General features: G+C 41.9%; 1 protein-coding gene across 1 annotated transcript; it reads left to right on the plus strand.

Annotated features, from left to right (window-relative positions):
* Window positions 1-696: 696 nt before the first annotated feature.
* Window positions 697-11,389, plus strand: LOC307129344 (interleukin-10 receptor subunit beta-like; the record flags this gene model as incomplete). The annotated part of the gene is made up of 6 exons (XM_079821673.1): window positions 697-704; window positions 7,832-8,001; window positions 8,597-8,709; window positions 9,257-9,404; window positions 10,918-11,072; window positions 11,150-11,389. 6 exons carry the CDS (start codon window positions 697-699, stop codon window positions 11,387-11,389), a joined length of 834 nt encoding a protein of 277 aa, XP_079677799.1.
* Between the last annotated feature and the right edge of the window lie 7,021 nt (window positions 11,390-18,410).

Genomic DNA, 18,410 nt, shown 5'->3' on the forward strand with positions numbered 1-18,410 from the left:
CTATGTTGCGTTTGAATCTCCTTACAAAGTGATAACACACTATATACACCTTTAGGTACGAAGTTGAATTGAATTGTATTATATATGTATTATGTGTATTTAGTGAAAATCCACTCCAGGAAAATTAATATTTATTGGTCATACTTACTCCCATTTGTGTTATTTCAGGGTTTTCATGACTTTTGTTATTTCATGTGTATTTTCCAGTGATGTATTTTAGTAGACCTTTGTTTTAGTAAGTGTGTGTGTGTGTGTGTGTGTGTGTGTGTGTGTGTGTGTGTGTGTGTGTGTGTGTGTGTGTGTGTGTGTGTGTGTGTGTGTGTGTGTGTGTGTGTGTGTGTGTGTGTGTGTGTGTGTGTGTGTGTGTGTGTGTGTGTGGTCAGAGAGCGTCCCGATCCCTGAGAATGTGAGTGTGAAATCACTGGATATGGGATTCGTTTTGGAATGGGATCCGCCACGAAACGCCACTAATAAAGTGTTTAACTACACCGCTGAAGTCAAGTAAGTTCATTATGATACACTCATACAGGTTTCACTGCCTGCTATTAAAAATGTGTGACTGTTTTAAAATATAATTGAATTAATTCATACTATTAGAATGACATCAGTGGCCTGCTCTGTCTCTGAAAACAGAAAAGGCCAAACTGCAGACTAATGCTCATACACTGATGCACTGGAGGGTTTAGAAGCAGAAATATGAAGCCGTGTGAAATTAACTCTGCTGTTGGGGTAACAGCTTAGGACCCAGGACCAGTAGTGAAAAATGAAGACCAGGAGTCAGGAGTCAGATTAATTAAAGAAAATTTACTGAAGAATAGTTTGCAGTTTCATCAGCAGAAGCCAGCTCAAGAGGAGTTCGTAGGCCGCGCTCCCTCCAACAGTCTCCCCGCCTCCGTCTAACGTACATACAATTTTCTGAACAGTTATACGGTTTTCAAGGTCTAGACACGTCATTACTGCCATGTGGAATGATTCTGATTGGTTCTAACAACATGCAATGTAAGCAACTTTCCACACGTAGACAGATAGGAGCATATATCACTAAAAATGCGTAGACTCCGTGTCGCCCAGGCCCAGATTAATCCTCAATGACCTCGGAGGTCACAGAAAAGACGCCTCAAAGTCTGGAATCGTTTGCAGAAAGGACCATCTCCAATACTGGATCTGCACAGAATCATGAGACGCACACACAAAGTTTCCCAGAAAAACAGTTTCCATCAAGGTCGGGACATCTTAACTAACTATCAACAAAGCTGAATCTGCAAAACATGCTGATACTACATTTAGTACAGAAGTGACTTTATTCTATTCTATAAAGAAAGAAAAGTATATCAGAGAGGTACATTTCTGTTACATTTTGAGTCCCCAAAAGAGTCACATAGCTGTAACATAGATGACCCCGGGGGTCGCTTTAGGAAGACATACAGTTAACACATGCTGAGCTCTTCTCACTTCAAACACCAAGGACATTTTCCTGTCAGCACATCTTGACACAGACATCAGAGCTGGATTCAAAAGCACAGAGCAACTAAAACACTACAATATTCAAAATCACTCCTTGAATATAGAGAACTGATTTATCAAATGTAGGACACTGTTATAACTTGATTATCATTCATTCTTATTTTAATATTGAACATAAAATCATTCTTGAAGGATATGTGTCTGATGAAGAGACAAGTGATGTTTGGCTTGACCCTTGACCCTTCATTCCCCCCTTTTAGACCATATGTGGGGGTCCCATACCGCCACGTCTGGTCTACAAGTGAGGTCACTACGGAAGGTCAAGTGGTGACGCATGTTTCCCGTTAGGGTCACAATTGTCTCTTCACCTCATCACGGACATGCTGGCCACTAAAAAGACCAGTCCCCGTTTTGAGGCTCTTTACCCCTTCCACTCACAAACAAGGCCCCAATGTTCTTCTCAAAACTCCTGATCAACATACTGATAACGTGCTTTCTCTCATTGAGAGGGGAACAGACAATATAGTACAATAGTATTCATACAATTCTTTAGGGTTTCAGTAAAAGGAAATATAAAATAAAATAAAATAAAATAAAATAAAATGAAAGACAAATCCATATTTAATCTCTGGAAGCCGGGCTAAATGAGCAATCTCTGTTGCTGCATTCCCATCAAGTTAGAGGTGTGTGATGCCTCTAAAATCTGAACACATGACTGAAATTTGCAAGGTTAAAGTGACCAGAATGATCTCAGCTGACCCTTGAATGCCAATCTTTAAGGTGTTTCCTGGCTCTCAATTATGCGGTATTTGGTGAGCGGTATAGAGGGGCCAATATTAGGGCAGGGGCTGCCGTGTCCAGTTTTGACCTTGGCCCCTACGAAACACAGCTTCCCCTCCCCACAGTGATGCTGCTGGCCTTACAGACATCTGCCTCACCTCTCATACACACCTCACATAAAAACACCCCCCTTTCTGGGAGGTGCCCCAATGGCGGTGACCCCCATTGGCTTAGGTTGTCCTCCGCTGGCCAACAGAAGAGCTTACCCGTCATCGGCGAATCACCTCATGCTCATTGGTCATCGCTTAAGATCGTTGACCCTCAACAGGATCCGATATTCTCTGGAACCTTTTGGAAAGTGCATTCAAGAGTCAGCAGAGCCCTAGGTCTGCTTTCAAATGAGTAAAAACATGGAGACAGGTTAATAATAGTTCCTGATCACATAGTTTTCCTGATACGAGTGTTCTCGTCAGACATCACACACATCTAGGATAGACCCTCAGTCACAACTCAGAGACCAAATACAAACTTAAAACAATATAAAGAAAGAAACAAAATCATACCTAGGGAGGATAGTTCAATTCATGATAATAATATAGAAAGATAAATATTGACTAAGTCTTTGATTATAAATTTAATTAAGATATATATATACACAATTATATTGGAGAGGCAGTGGATTCTAGAACCCACCCTTTAAGTTTCTCCTGAGGCCAAAGTGGGGGTATTAATGGTCTACCAATTTAGGCTGGTTCCTAATTTCCAATTAAAAAAAAATAGGATTGTAATTACTTTTTCAAAACCGACCTTTTCAGGTATAAAACTCAATAGTGGCCTGAAATAAAAAATAAAAAGTAAATAAATAAAAATAAACAACATAATAGTCCATCCAATTGCATTCAGTCTCATATAGCATGCCCCACCTCAAAAGAATAGAAAATAAAATAAAACATTCATATCATCCATCTCATTATTTCCACTTAAAACATAAACTTGTTCCTAATTTTTACTCAAGAACCCTTTTGCTAAATTTACTTTTTTTTCCAACAGACTCATTTTCTCCCCTCATAGCCCACATAACTGTTGATGAACTTATCCATAAAAAGAAAATAGTTCATGTTAAAACCTTTTCATCAAAATGACTTAATTATCAATTCGTATTCCATTCAATAAGTTTGTTCACTCATCTTTATCATATTGACATTATGCTTAATCATACTAAATACCAAATTATTAATCACCATGTTATTAGTAAAACATTTAAGATCATTCATCAGGGTTTTCCTTAAAGTACCCTTTTATAATTTTCTTTTATTCTCAATGTCTTGTCCATTAAAACTCTTCAGGTGTAAGCTCCAAATGACCAAAATCTTAAACCTCTTAATTCATGTCACTTGGTAGTGATACTTCATCAAATCCTCACTAGCCTTATCTTGCCACTTACACCCAAACGTGTCATAACTTTACAAAGAACTTACAGATTTCATAATTTCCTATATTACTTTAAATTTGGACTATAAGTCATCATCAATTTCTTTAAAGCTGTTTTTCCATTTAACTTTACGGGTGTTCCTAAATTCTATTTCACAACATTAATCTTTGGGCTATTTCTCATTATTGTTCTATCAATCTGCAGATGCCACACAATATGATCATTATTGTTTCTTATCTCTACTGCTCTGCAGAAACCAAAATATTATATTCCTCTTATCTCAATCCCAGTCACACAGAAAGACTTAAAGTCACTTGCTTCTTTAACATTAATTGTGGTTCTCTATATAAATCAAAGTATCATAAAAAAATTTAAATAAAGTAAAAATAAAACTTTTCATTTTTAGAAGTTATCTCTTTGGTCGCCCTCCGGCCTTTCAGAATTTTGAGGGAGTCTCTGGATAATTTAGATAGTGACTTCAGCCAATTTGTCACTTTGTCTCTGCCGTCAAGTCTATAACATTTACTCCTACCATTTTTAATCAATTGACATTATTTAAATTTAAGCCCTCAGTTGAATTTAGACAAAGGTTTTAACCCATGATGGACGGCAATCTTTAACTTTACAATTCCACTTTAACTAATCCAGAGAGTAATTCAAATCAACATCATAAATGACAAAAGTCGTCATAACAGACAGAGCTGGATAATAATCCATTTAAAGCTCGTCCCGTGTTCTGGATCACCTTTTCACCAGATTCCTTCAAAATTATCAGTTTCTTTAAAGGTTGTCGTTTACCTTAACCCATCTGTAATGGTCAAATACTCATTCCAGAGGTTAATGACACCCAATTAGGACAGAACAGTTCTAGGAACACATACAACACATACAAAACATAAAGAGCAGTCACACACACACACATTAAACATGAATTGCTCATTCGCAAATTCTACTTTTAGTGTTTACTCAAATTATTATTTAAACTGAGCTTTTACGTCTGCTTATTATTAATTTGTCTCTACAAAAGTCAGCTGGATTGTTTTGGTTCTGATATCATTTCTTTGTTTTGTTTCAGCTTTAGCAGGGCGATAACAGATTGCACCATCCCTGTTCCCACAAGCCGTCTCTCTCTCTCTCCCTCTCTGATAACCTTTTCAAAAGTCGTCTAAGACTTTAACTTTAATGTTAAATTCATTCTCATTTAAGGTCTATGTGTAAAAACATCTCATACCTTTTTAAACACTATGTTTTCCCTAAAACATGTCTTATTATTTTCAAGTGATGCCCTGTGCTTTTACTCATCAATATCTTCTATCATCTGTGGCACAGGCTCAGATATCAGCCTTGAGCTGGTTTCGAAAGAGAGAGACTTCTATGCATTCAGTACTGGTACTGCATTTTCATAAACTTTTAACTTGTCACTCTAGCACAGCATAAGACTTGGCTAGAGATTGCATTTATCTTCCAATAAACATCAGACTTCACACTATCTCAGCGTAAGACCTGGCTAGAAATTAAAATTGTTTTCAAATAAGCGACAGACATTTTCCTTTTAACTCTATCTTTTGCCAGAATTGACGGTTCCAAATAACCATAATTTTATATTTGTCTTTTGCCCAAACAATAAATTTAAACTTCAAACATCCAAATTGAGTCTTAGTTACTCTTCCAATTTTAGCCACAGCACCAGAAATGACATGGTGGGGCAGATTCAGATAAGCGAATTGTTTTATTACAGCTCTGCATGAGCTTATCTTTTGAAAACAAAACATCAGCTTCTAGGGTTTTTAGCTTTTAACACTATTTACACATTTAACACAATTCTCCTACAGTGTTTTTACCAACATCCAGTCAAATAAACTTTATCAGAATTTTTCACGAATCATTTTAACATTTTTATCATTTAAACCCTCTATGTCTCTAATTATATAGTTATGTCGTTATTCTTTTAACCATAATTTATTTTAAAATGATCATAGATCTTTCCTTTTAAAAGGAATTCCTTAAGACGTCAATATATGAACTTATTACTTATTTCCTTATTTTTAATCTGTGTACCTCTGTTTAAAATCCCTCCGTGTCCGTGACTATATCTGCTTTTTCCTTTTTCTTTAAAAAAAAAAAAAAAACAACAACTTCAAGTCCTTTTACTCACACTACACAAACCAAATCCTACATAATTTTCAGTGATTTCTGCCAATTTATTTCACAAACAGTTAGGAATTCAAATTTTTCCAGTCTTTTAGCTTTTAGCCAGTCAAGTTTCTGATTAACTTTTCCAATTAGAATTAAAACCTTTTGCTGCCCATTTACTTAATAATTCTTTCAAATTTCTTTGACGTCAGGGCTTTAGAGCAGCGCTGCTTACAGCGTTTGCTGTCTTTCGTCTCAAAATCTTTATCTGGACTGATTATGTCACTCAAATTGTTAGCCATCATTTTAGTCAAAGTTCATACTCACCTGAAATTATACCAGCAGAGATGGAGGCGGCGATCTTTAACCAACACAGCTGTGGCTTCTGCGTGATGAAACTGCAAAGTACACTTATACGAAAAAGTCACTTACTGGTCCATTCCAATTTGGGTCATACCTTACATTTTACTCGGGATCGTTCCTGATGCATCCCTGGCAAACAACCCTGAATCTATTTTTATTTTGTTTAACTAATAACTTAATCCCTAACTGTCTATTGTCCTAAATTCGGGGATCCCCTATCTGAGTTGGAAGAGACGGAGAAGGTTTGCGGTGATGCACTGGCCCCCTTTGTCCAGTGCCGCATGCCCCTTTTAGGAGTGGTCTCCTTACCTTAGCCCTTAATCAGCTCTCTCCCCTTTAAGCATGCCTACGTTGCACCCCGTTTCCAAATTATTGGCCTACTGGAGCGACTTCTTATACCCCTTGTGTGTTTCTCAAAAAGCTCTCGACTTACTCAGAGTAGCCGAAACACAATCCTTAGTATAATTATTCCCTATTTCCCATTGAAATAAAGCTCTCCCGTTCCCCTAACCCAGTCTCTTCCAGTCAGACAAGTCTAATAATAAAAATATACTACCTTATCTACTTGTTTGCCAGAGGTGTACCAAGGAATGATTGCTCGCCAAATCTCCACCATAAACTGTTGGGGTAACAGCTTAGGACCCCGGACCAGTAGTGAAAAATGAAGACCAGGAGTCAGGAGTCAGATTAATTAAAGAAAATTTACTGAAGAATAGTTTGCAGTTTCATCAGCAGAAGCCAGCTTCAAGAGGAGTTCGTAGGCCGCGCTTCCTCTAACAGTCTCCCCGCCTCCGTCTAACGTACATACAATTTTCTGAACAGTTATACGGTTTTCAAGGTCTAGACACGTCATTACTGCCATGTGGAATGATTCTGATTGGTTCTAACAACATGCAATGTAAGCAACTTTCCACACGTAGACAGATAGGAGCATATATCACTAAAAATGCGTAGACTCCGTGTCGCCCAGGCCCAGATTAATCCTCAATGACCTCGGAGGTCACAGAAAAGACGCCTCAAAGTCTGGAATCGTTTGCAGAAAGGACCATCTCCAATACTGGATCTGCACAGAATCATGAGACGCACACACAAAGTTTCCCAGAAAAACAGTTTCCATCAAGGTCGGGACATCTTAACTAACTATCAACAAAGCTGAATCTGCAAAACATGCTGATACTACATTTAGTACAGAAGTGACTTTATTCTATTCTATAAAGAAAGAAAAGTATATCAGAGAGGTACATTTCTGTTACATTTTGAGTCCCCAAAAGAGTCACATAGCTGTAACATAGATGACCCCGGGGGTCGCTTTAGGAAGACATACAGTTAACACATGCTGAGCTCTTCTCACTTCAAACACCAAGGACATTTTCCTGTCAGCACATCTTGACACAGACATCAGAGCTGGATTCAAAAGCACAGAGCAACTAAAACACTACAATATTCAAAATCACTCCTTGAATATAGAGAACTGATTTATCAAATGTAGGACACTGTTATAACTTGATTATCATTCATTCTTATTTTAATATTGAACATAAAATCATTCTTGAAGGATATGTGTCTGATGAAGAGACAAGTGATGTTTGGCTTGACCCTTGACCCTTCACTGCGTTGATGAAAGTCTTGTTGTTTTATTTTCTCCCTGTGTGTGTGTAGAAGGTGGAATGACGAGTATGAGCCAGTGTGTGTCCGCAGCTCATCTCTAAGCTGTGATTTCACTGACAGAATTAGCATTTTTGGATCTTACCAACTTCGCGTTCGGACAGAACTACATGAAGACACGTCTGATTGGGTTGGGACTGAAGATTTAAAAGTGGATGTTATAAGTGAGTCACTTGATTTCTGATATGCTTATTTTGACTGTGTTGTCAGTAGGGATGCTCCACTGAAGCGACTGTAGAACACAGGTAGGGGTTTTCTACTGGATCATCAATGGACTGATATCGCTCTAGTGTCACATGTTCAAAGAAGCATTCAGAACCCTTCGCATTTTCACACTTGTTGTTGCAGCCTTAGGCCAAAATGCCAATTTTTTACATCAATCTAGATTTCATACTTCTGTGTGTGAGAGAATTAGGTAATACAGAGTGTGAGGTGTGTGTTTGTGTGTGTCTCGTATGGGGTTGTTATTTATGCAGGAGTGTTCAAATGTTAATCCTTAGGAAAGTTAAGGTTCTGAATACTTCTGTAAATATGACATTTGACTTGTTATTTTTTTAAAAAGCTTTTATTTGCTTTGTCATTATGGGGTACTGAATGAGCAATGATACATAATTTACTGCATTTTAGCATTAGACTGCAACAAAATAACTGACTTTTTCTGAATGCACTGCACATCAAACATTGCATTGGTTTGATAATCATAAATGAAGAAGGGATGCTAATAAATGCTGTTTAAAGTGTAACTGACAAGCACAAAAGGACAAACAGAAGTTGACATCACTGATCCTCCTATGAGAAAAACACACTTGAGGGGTGTCTTTACACACATTTCTTACCTCATCCATTTTTGGAAAAAAGGAGAGGCAAAAAAGGTAATGAATGCAATGGCACCATTCACTAGTTTCACATTCAACATACAGGCGCTGGTCATATTATTAGAATATAGAATTAGTATATAGAGTCCAGTGGCGGCGCGCTTTACCCCACTGCATCCCACGCTTTGCATTGCACTTGATGATGTGCGGCTTGGATGAGCTGCTCGGCCATGGAAACCCATTCCATGAAGCTCTACACACTGATCTTGAGCTCATCTGAAGGCCACAGAAGTTTGGAGGTCTGGAGCTCTTGACTCTGCAGAAAGTTGGCGACTTATGTGACCCTCAGCATGCGCTGACCCCGCTCTGTGACCCTCAGCATGCGCTGACCCCGCTCTGGGATTTTACGTGGCTGAGTTGCTGTTGTTCCCAATCACTTTCACTTTGTTATAACACCACTAACAGTTGAGCGTGGAATATTTAGTAGTGAATTCAATTATTTGGAGGGGTGTCCCAATACTTTGTATTATAATGTATATGTATCCTTCAAAAGCAAACTAAATATAACTATAAACTAAGGTAATAGTTTGTTTATTCTCAACAGGAAATACTAATAAGAGACCAGACCAGAGTTATGTTACCAGATCTGGAGCCTTTGGTCACCTACTGCGTCGAAGTGGCGGTTTTGTGTTTGGACTATAATAAAACCAGCCAGTTCAGCAACACGACCTGTGTAACCAACACACACAGCGGTAAGTGTTCGCCTATATAAACTAGTGTGTGTTCTCCAGCAACACGACCTGTGTAACCAACACACACAGTGGTAAGTGTTCGCCTATATAAACTAGTGTGTGTTCTACAGCAACACGACCTGTGTAACCAACACACACAGTGGTAAGCGTTCGCCTATATAAACCAGTGTGTGTTCTCCAGCAACACGACCTGTGTAACCAACTCACACAGCGGTAAGCGTTCGCCTATATAAACCAGTGTGTGTTCTACAGCAACACGACCTGTGTAACCAACACACACAGCGGTAAGCGTTCGCCTATATAAACCAGTGTGTGTTCTTCAGCAACACGACCTGTGTAACCAACACACACAGCGGTAAGCGTTCGCCTATATAAACCAGTGTGTGTTCTACAGCAACACGACCTGTGTAACCAACACACACAGCGGTAAGCGTTCGCCTATATAAACCAGTGTGTGTTCTTCAGCAACACGACCTGTGTAACCAACACACACAGCGGTAAGCGTTCGCCTATATAAACCAGTGTGTGTTCTTCAGCAACACGACCTGTGTAACCAACTCACACAGCGGTAAGCGTTCGCCTATATAAACCAGTGTGTGTTCTTCAGCAACACGACCTGTGTAACCAACACACACAGCGGTAAGCGTTCGCCTATATAAACCAGTGTGTGTTCTACAGCAACACGACCTGTGTAACCAACACACACAGCGGTAAGCGTTCGCCTATATAAACCAGTGTGTGTTCTTCAGCAACACGACCTGTGTAACCAACACACACAGCGGTAAGCGTTCGCCTATATAAACCAGTGTGTGTTCTTCAGCAACACGACCTGTGTAACCAACTCACACAGCGGTAAGCGTTCGCCTATATAAACCAGTGTGTGTTCTCCAGTTGTGCTGCAGACGCTGCATGTCCACTTATGTTTGTTTACATGCACCCTCATAATGAGATTATAATGAGATTAAGGCAATATTGTGATTAAACTTCACCTCATGTTAACACAACACTTAGTAACCATAATCATAGTGGTGTATGCTGATTTTAATCAATAATCACTCCAATGGCATCCGTTCCACTCTGATCAAAGTGCACATGTGCTTCATGCGCAGATTCATAAGCATAGCGGTAAAGAAATCAACTGAAACTCATTTTTGGGGTGTGGAGTTCATGTTGACAATGGTGCGCGACATGAATATAATGCAGTGTACTGATGGTGGAAAACACACGTAAATTCAACACGTCCATAGAAATCTGTTTTGCATTTAATGTAGATTAAAACAGTGGCCAGTAACCACAACTGTATGAGAGTTCATGTAAATAATGGGGTAAAATAAATCACATTTCTTAGCGAATAATCTGAATAATTGCATGCAGGCGGGAGGGAAGGGGTCATGTAAACATCTTAATGCAATTTAAGTCTTTACTCTGATGATTGTAAATGATCACATTACTGGTGCACATGTACACATGGTCAATGCAAACATCCTGTAATGTCATTTCTGTGTCTGCTCAGGTGAGGTGGAGCCCTGGCTCATAGCGGTTGTGCTCCTGGCCAGTATTCTGGTGGTGGGAGCTGCTGTTGTCCTGATCTTTCTGGCCGTGTGGTACGGCTACAAAGCATGCAGAATGATTTTCCATGACCCTAAACTGCCAGAGAACCTAAAACAGGTAATGCAAGGCTAAGAAGAGACGACGGATAGTGAGCGGTTTTATGTTACTGACATTCTCTCTGTCTGTTCTCTTAGTTTTTGTCGCAGAAGCCCCAGTCTCCCATACTTTCAGCCATGCAGGAGAGCACTCAGCCGAAGGAGCTCTTTCATGAGCTGAGGATATTTCAGCAGACAGAAGGACCATCGGGGACTCAGACAGATGAGGATGAGGGTTTTATAGGAGCAGACATTAAACAGAGCAAAGAGGAGAAATCGGAAATGGCCAGCTCCACATCAGAAGAGGAGCATTTGCTTGCTGAACTGAGACGATTGTAATGCTATACTATAATCATTTTAACTATTGATGCACTGACATTTTGCCAACCCAAAAATATTGGAGGGTCAAAAACATTGTTTTTATTTAATGCACAAGATATGGATAAGCTACAACAGGTAAACATGTCAGCTGTGTGGAAGCTGCCAAAGTCCATTTTCATTTTAATGAACCGATCTTACATCCCAGGAATCAATCTTTTGTGTGTTTTCAGTTGATGCGTGAACAACTTCACTAAACGCTTTAAATCGCAATAGTTTTGTTCTTTGTTTCTTTTGGTTTGAAAAAGCCTCAGCGTTAAAATTCTGACATTTGTATACCCAATTCAAACAATAAATGTGTGTTTGTGTCTCTTTAATGTGTGCTGACAGATCGCTGTAAAACATCTCGGGTTACGACTGTAACCCCTGTTCCCCGAGAAGGGAACGAGACACTGTGTCCTCGAGTGACGACACTCTGGGAACGCCCCCAGCGTAGCGCGTCTGAGGCATGAATGAAATCTGCCCAATCCTGATTTGTGCTGCGTCATGACGTAGTAGATGACGGCATAACCGGAAGATACAAAGGGATGCTGATACACACACACAATAGCTTATTTGTGATGAAGCGAGCGCTCTGCCCGTGATAGGTGTGGCGATGAGACGCAGTGTCGAGTGACGACACTCTGGGAACGAACTACCCACTATGCCACACCGTAATCACGCCCGTCCTCGTGTGAAGCTGGGAGACCAGCCACACTTAGGATGCGAGCACTCTGGCACCAGACGTCGCCGGGAGATGCAGACTGTAAAATCTTATGAAGGTTTGCCTCGCAAACCTCCTGAAGCGAGACTCCAGAAAGGAGGGCCACCGAGGAAGCCATGCCCCTGGTGGAATGAGCCCTCACGGCCATAGGTGAAGGCAAGTTGCGCACCTGATAAGCCGCGGCTATAGCCTGGACAATCCAATTACTGATCGTCTGTGTAGATGCAGACGATCTTTCTTGGGTGAGCCAAAGCACACCAACAACTGGTCTGACTTTCTCCACTGGGAAGACCTCTCTAAGTAAATTCTTAGGGCTCTGACAGGGCAGAGGAGGTGAAGTCTTCCCTCTTCCGCCGTCAGGTGGGGAGGAGGAATGGAAGGCCTTGAAGAACCACTGACCATGCCACGAGATGGAACCTTGGGCACATAACCCGGTCTAGGATGCAAGATGGCCTTAACTCCACCGGGGGCAAACTCCAGGCAGGTTGGCGTAACAGCCAGGGCCTGGAGATCCCCCACTCTCTTGAGAGAGGTAATAGCAAGGAGAAAGGCCACCTTAAGGGTCAGGTTCTTCGCCTCAGCCGACTCCAGTGGCTCGAAGGGGGCCTCGGCCAACCCTTCGAGTACCACCGCCAGGTCCCAGTTTGGGACTCTGGAGCGAGCCGCAGGCCTCATCCTCCGAGCCCCACGGAGGAACTGTACAACCAGATGGTTCTTCCCCAATGGTCCATCACCTATAGGCGAGTGGAAAGGCCTAATGGCAGCCACATACACCTTAAGGGTGGATGGTGCAAGACCGGCGGAGGAACAATCTTGGAGGAACTCCAGCACTGAAGCCACTGGGCAGTTAACTGGGTCCACCTCACGCTCTCTACACCAAGTGGAGAACACATTCCACTTAAGGCTGTATAGTCTCCTGGTGGAAGGAGCCCTGGAGCTGAGTAGGGTCTCGACCACACCTGCTGACAGGCCAGCCTCTAGGTACCGAGCCCCCTCAGGGGCCAGACCCAGAGGTTCCACAGCTCCGGCCGGGGGTGGAATATTGTGCCCCCTGCCTGCCTGCTCCTCAGAGGGATCTGCCACGAAGGGCCGTCTAGCAGTACTACGATGTCCGAGAACCATACTCAGGCCGGCCAGCGGGGTGCCACTAGAAGTAGGCTGATCCCCTCTCGACGGACCCGCGCCAGAACTCCCGGGAGCAGAGCGATCGGGGGACATGCGTACAGACACAGCCTCGGCCACGTCTGCATCATGGCGTCCAGCCCTAACGGGGCTGGATGCCTGAGAGAAAACCACAGTGGACAGTGGGACGTCTCTCGAGACGCAAATAGATCCGCCTCCACCACCTCTGGGTGGAGTCACCACTCCCCGGACCTCAGCCCCTGCCTCGACAGGACGTCTGCTCCCTGGTTTTGGTCCCCGGGGACGTACATCGTTCTGAGAGACGACAGTTTCCCCTGGGACTACAGGAGGATCTGGTGTGCCAGACATATCCTGCCATAAAACAGTACAATTTCTTTGTTGCACTATTTCTAAAACACTTGTGACACTTTTACTCTTTTGAAAATATTGTTATACATTTCAAGTGTACAACTGGCATTTATAATAAATGGCACATTTCTGAACACTCCAAAAGTGGGTTTTGTTTTCACTGGCTTCGCTGTAGGTTGCCCCTTCTTAGAGTTAGGATACATTATCCTATATACAGCTGTGCCCTCAAAGGTCTTTGCCTGTTCACGATCAGCATTCTCATTGAAATGCATTGCCGCGAGAGAGCCTAGAAAGATAAAAAAATTAAAAAAACTAATAAGGCAATACTTATCAGTCTTTGTTTCTTAAAGGGTTAGTTCACCCAAAAATGAAAATTCTGTCATTAATTACTCACCCTCATGTCGTTCGACACCCGTAAGACCTCCGTTCATCTTCAGACACAAATTAAGATATTTTTGTTGAAAGCTGATGGCTGAGAAAGGCTTCAGATAGGCCTCCATTAGCATTCAGTACATTTACACTCCCAAGACCCATAAAAGGCACTTAAAACGTCGTTACAAAGTCCATCTCACCACAGTGGCTCCACAATAATTTTACGATGCGACGACAATAGTTTTTGTGCGCAAACAAAATATCAAAATAACACCTTTATCCAACTTGTTCTTGTCTTCCGTGTGTGCCTCCACGACGCATGCGCGAGAATATTACGCAGATCCGGCGTAATTAATTCAGAAGTTAGACCGCTAAACAGTTTTTCACCGTTGCTGTGTTCAAGATTTTCTGGGCGGGGCTAAAATGGTGGCTCGATGACGCACTGGAGCCACCGAGCCTGGCTCCTCCCCTAACACGATCATAACTAGAGTACATTCGCCTCAGTTCGGCCGCTCGATCGCTAGTTACTGTCACTACTGTTAGTTACTATAGCATACAACTTACAAAACAAAAACGATGGTCAAGAAGAGGTGGATTAATTTTGTGAACAGCTGCCTTGATGGAGAGCTGAGGATCACCACCGACACCTGCCTCTGCATGACTTTACACCGGATAGTTTTACAAACTTTCACCGGAGACAACTGGGATTCACTGATAATCTGCTGCAGAGCCGACTATCCCCCGCCCGGGCCTTCATCCTCCCGTCCCGCCGACATCTGATGCGTCGTGATCATAGACGGTCGTGATCAGTGAGTGTTGTCTTGTGTGCCACGGCAGCTTTTTCTCGCGAGTGGGCGCAGTTTCGGCGCAGACAGCAGACACGCCCCCAGCGTTTGAGAGCAGAGAAAGCTGCTCATTTTTTCAAGTTTTTGATAAGCTATTTTATGTACTTGCCAGATTTTTTTATGATTCAAATTTGGCTGGGTTGTTAATAACACATTTATCTGTGGTGTGAGAAACTCAGAACACATGTTTAGTTTTGACTTTACAGGGACTTTAACAATTTCTCCTGTGTAATATCATTGCGCCGCTGCACTCGTGGTAAGGCTCAAAGTTCCTCGATCATTACGCAGGAAAGAGAGAATAGTTCCAACTTTTCATTTTCCATCGGTATTGGTACACAATGTAACTATACACATCACAACATGTAAATAGTCAAATGTAGGTGTTATCTTGACACTTATCGAGCAGTAGGCTAGCTGGAGTCATTTACCTCCAGTATTTGTGCTAAGCTAGGCTAGCGGTGGGTGCGTCAGACAGAGTTATGGCACACAAGGAGATGAGAATGGTGTGTATGGACTTATCTAACTCTGGGGGATACGGGGAATAGTTCTTATGCTAGTTTGGCAAAGTTTCAGGTGCCATGCTTTCAAATTTCAAAGCTGCTACTTGCATACTTGATCATCTTCCTACTGGTTTAAGTCTTGTTTTGAACACCTGTGCCCAGCAGGGCTTAACATAAATCAACGAATCCTTAAGTACTGGTTTTGAGCCAGCTGCATTAAAAATGGCTGCTGCTATTCCTGTCCTTAAGAAGCCAAATCTAGATTGGGATTATTTAAATAACCAATCGCCCTATATCAAATCTTCCTTTTCTGGCTAAAATTCTAGAATGAGTTGTAGCTTTACAGTTCCATAATCATCTATCCATCTAATAATCTTTTTGAGCAACTTCAATCTGGTTTTTGTAAACTTCATAGCAGTGAAACCACCCTGGTTAAAGTGACAAATGACTTCCTGTCACAGGGTGTTTTGGTGACGGTTCATGTTTTCAGTTTGTCATGTTCACAGTCATGTTTTGTCTTGTCATGCACTTCCTGGTTTTTGTCATGTGATTCCCTGGCCCTCATGTGATCCTGCCATGTGTTCTTGTCATGTAATTGGTTCATTGTCTGATCATTGTTCACAGGTGTCTTTGTCTTGTCATCAGTCCATGTGACCCGCTTGTTGGTGAGTTTGTGTCACAGACAAGTCAAGTCTGTTTATGTCATGTTTTTACCAAGTCTTTGTTTTATTTTGACAAAGTCTTTGTTTTGATTTATGTCCCCTTGAACCGCCGTTGCCGCCATGGCTCCTTGATCCGCCGTTGCCCCTTGAACCGCCGTTGCAGCCATGGCCCCTTGAACCGCCGTTGCCGCCATGGCCCCTTGAACCGCCGTTGCCGCCATGGCCCCTTGAACCGCCATTGCCGCCATGGCCCCTTGAACCGCCATTGCCGCCATGGCCCCTTGAACCGCCGTTGCCGCCATGGCCCCTTGAACCGCCGTTGCCGCCATGGCCCCTTGAACCGCCGTTGCCGCCATGGCCCCTTGAACCGCCGTTGCCGCCATGGCCCCTTGAACCGCCGTTGCCGCCATGGCCCCTTGAACCGCCGTTGCCACCATGGCCCCTTGCACATTTAGTGCAAATATACTTAGCCTACTGTAAAATATATATGGTGATACTGTCTTAACACTAGACATATTTATATATATATATATATGCGGTATATATATATGTGAGAAATGACCGTTCAAGCAGTATGTTCTGGGTCAAACAGACCGCACCCACTAACACTCCCCTCTCAAAGGTGAGAGGTTAATTCAAATTTAAGGGCGTTATGTAAAAAGTGATGCTGATGATGACACTCACGGGGGGGATTCCCCCTCCCCTCTTTCTAAATCACTTTGAACATATGAAATGTAGTAAATAAACTTGTTGTTTTCCATTGTCTAAAGATCGCAGATAAAGTTGGCCTATATTTAAAACTTTAGACCATATAGTTTTAAGGCCATCTCAACTATCACACGAAACCCCTACACACACGCACACGCACACACACAGGCCTTCATCGTGACTGAGTAGGCCTAGCTCCACGGATATTATTAGGGCCCGATCACTGATGGTGTGATGACCCTATTGGAATTGCTCAGTTTATTAGGGCCCAAGCCCTGAAAGGGCGCAGAGCCCTATTGTTCTTCTTAAGATTATTAGGGCCCAAGCCCTGAAAGGGCACAGAGCCCTATTGTTCTTCTAAAGATTATTCTTTTTCTTTTTTGACTTCTCGGGTACTTTTGGGGCACTTACCATCCTCGAAAACTCTTGAAACTTAGCACACACATCGGAATGGGCGGCCATCAGAGCTGGGCTGAAGCGGGTACCCGGGCGTGGCAGGGGGGCTCGACAGCGCCCCCTTAAGTGGGGTCTGAAAACTTGGTCCATATATCAAACAAACTTGAACGTACATGTATGAAACTCGGTACACATATAGACCTCATCGGGAAATGCTTGCTCTGGAATTTAAAATACTCCTCCGAGGCCATTGTTTCGATCATTTCCAAACTCAGTCAGCATGTGCGGATTTTGATATCTTTTGATATCAGTCAGCGGATTTTTGATATCTCGAATGGTTTGGCCGTGGCGAAGCAACGAATTTAAGGCGAGAAAAGGGAAACAGGAAGTGTGTTATAACTTCTGCAAACATTGACTGATTTGGATGAAACTTCAGCTGAGTGTTCGTTGTAAGATGCCGATCACATGGATATGACTTTTGTGAGTCAAATTTATAGCGCCACCAACTGGCAGCAGGAAGTGTGTCACTTTCAAAAATGCTTTGAATCACCATCTTATTTTCACCAGATTTACTTCAAACTTCATCAGTATAATGTGAAAACATGGCAGATAGAGACATATGAAATGGATTCCTGAAATTTTAAATACTGTTGCCATGGCAACGTGTCAAAGTTTAATAATCTTTTGGCTGTTTTGAGGCTCTTAGCATGCTTGAAATTGCTTGAAACTGCTTGAAACTCAACACACACAGAGATGTCAGTCAGTACACATTGGCAAAGCCTCAGAAACGGGCGGGGATGAGGGGCTCTATAGCGCCACCTTTTGACAAAAGTGGGGGGGTTAGTTTTATCATCAGTCACCAAACTCGGTACATATATTGTTCTCTTCGAGCCGGACAACTTTCTAATTTACAGTCATTTGCTCCGACCAACAGGAAGTCAGATATTTTGGTTTGAATTTGAATATTTGTATAATTCAGGCTCTGAGTTTTTACGTTCTCCTCGTTGGCGATTTATTCAATCTCCACCAAACTCGGTCAACATGAAACAAAGATACGGAAGATTCTAAAATGCGAACGGATTTTGGATATCTCAAACGGTGTTGCCATGCAGAGGGATTAAATATGGACAAAAAGGGGGAACAGAAATTCTCTCATATCTTGTAAAATCATATTTTTATTTATATTAAATTAAGATTGTATGTTCGGTAATTGAACTTGGATTAATTTAAAAGGACTATACTATTTTTCAGATCAATATATTTATTTATTTAAATATTTCTTTGAATAATCTATTCTGTGTCTGT

The sequence above is a fragment of the Gobio gobio genome, assembly GCF_949357685.1.
Source record: "Gobio gobio genome assembly, chromosome: 7".
In the NCBI taxonomy this organism is placed as follows: Eukaryota; Metazoa; Chordata; class Actinopteri; order Cypriniformes; family Gobionidae; genus Gobio; species Gobio gobio.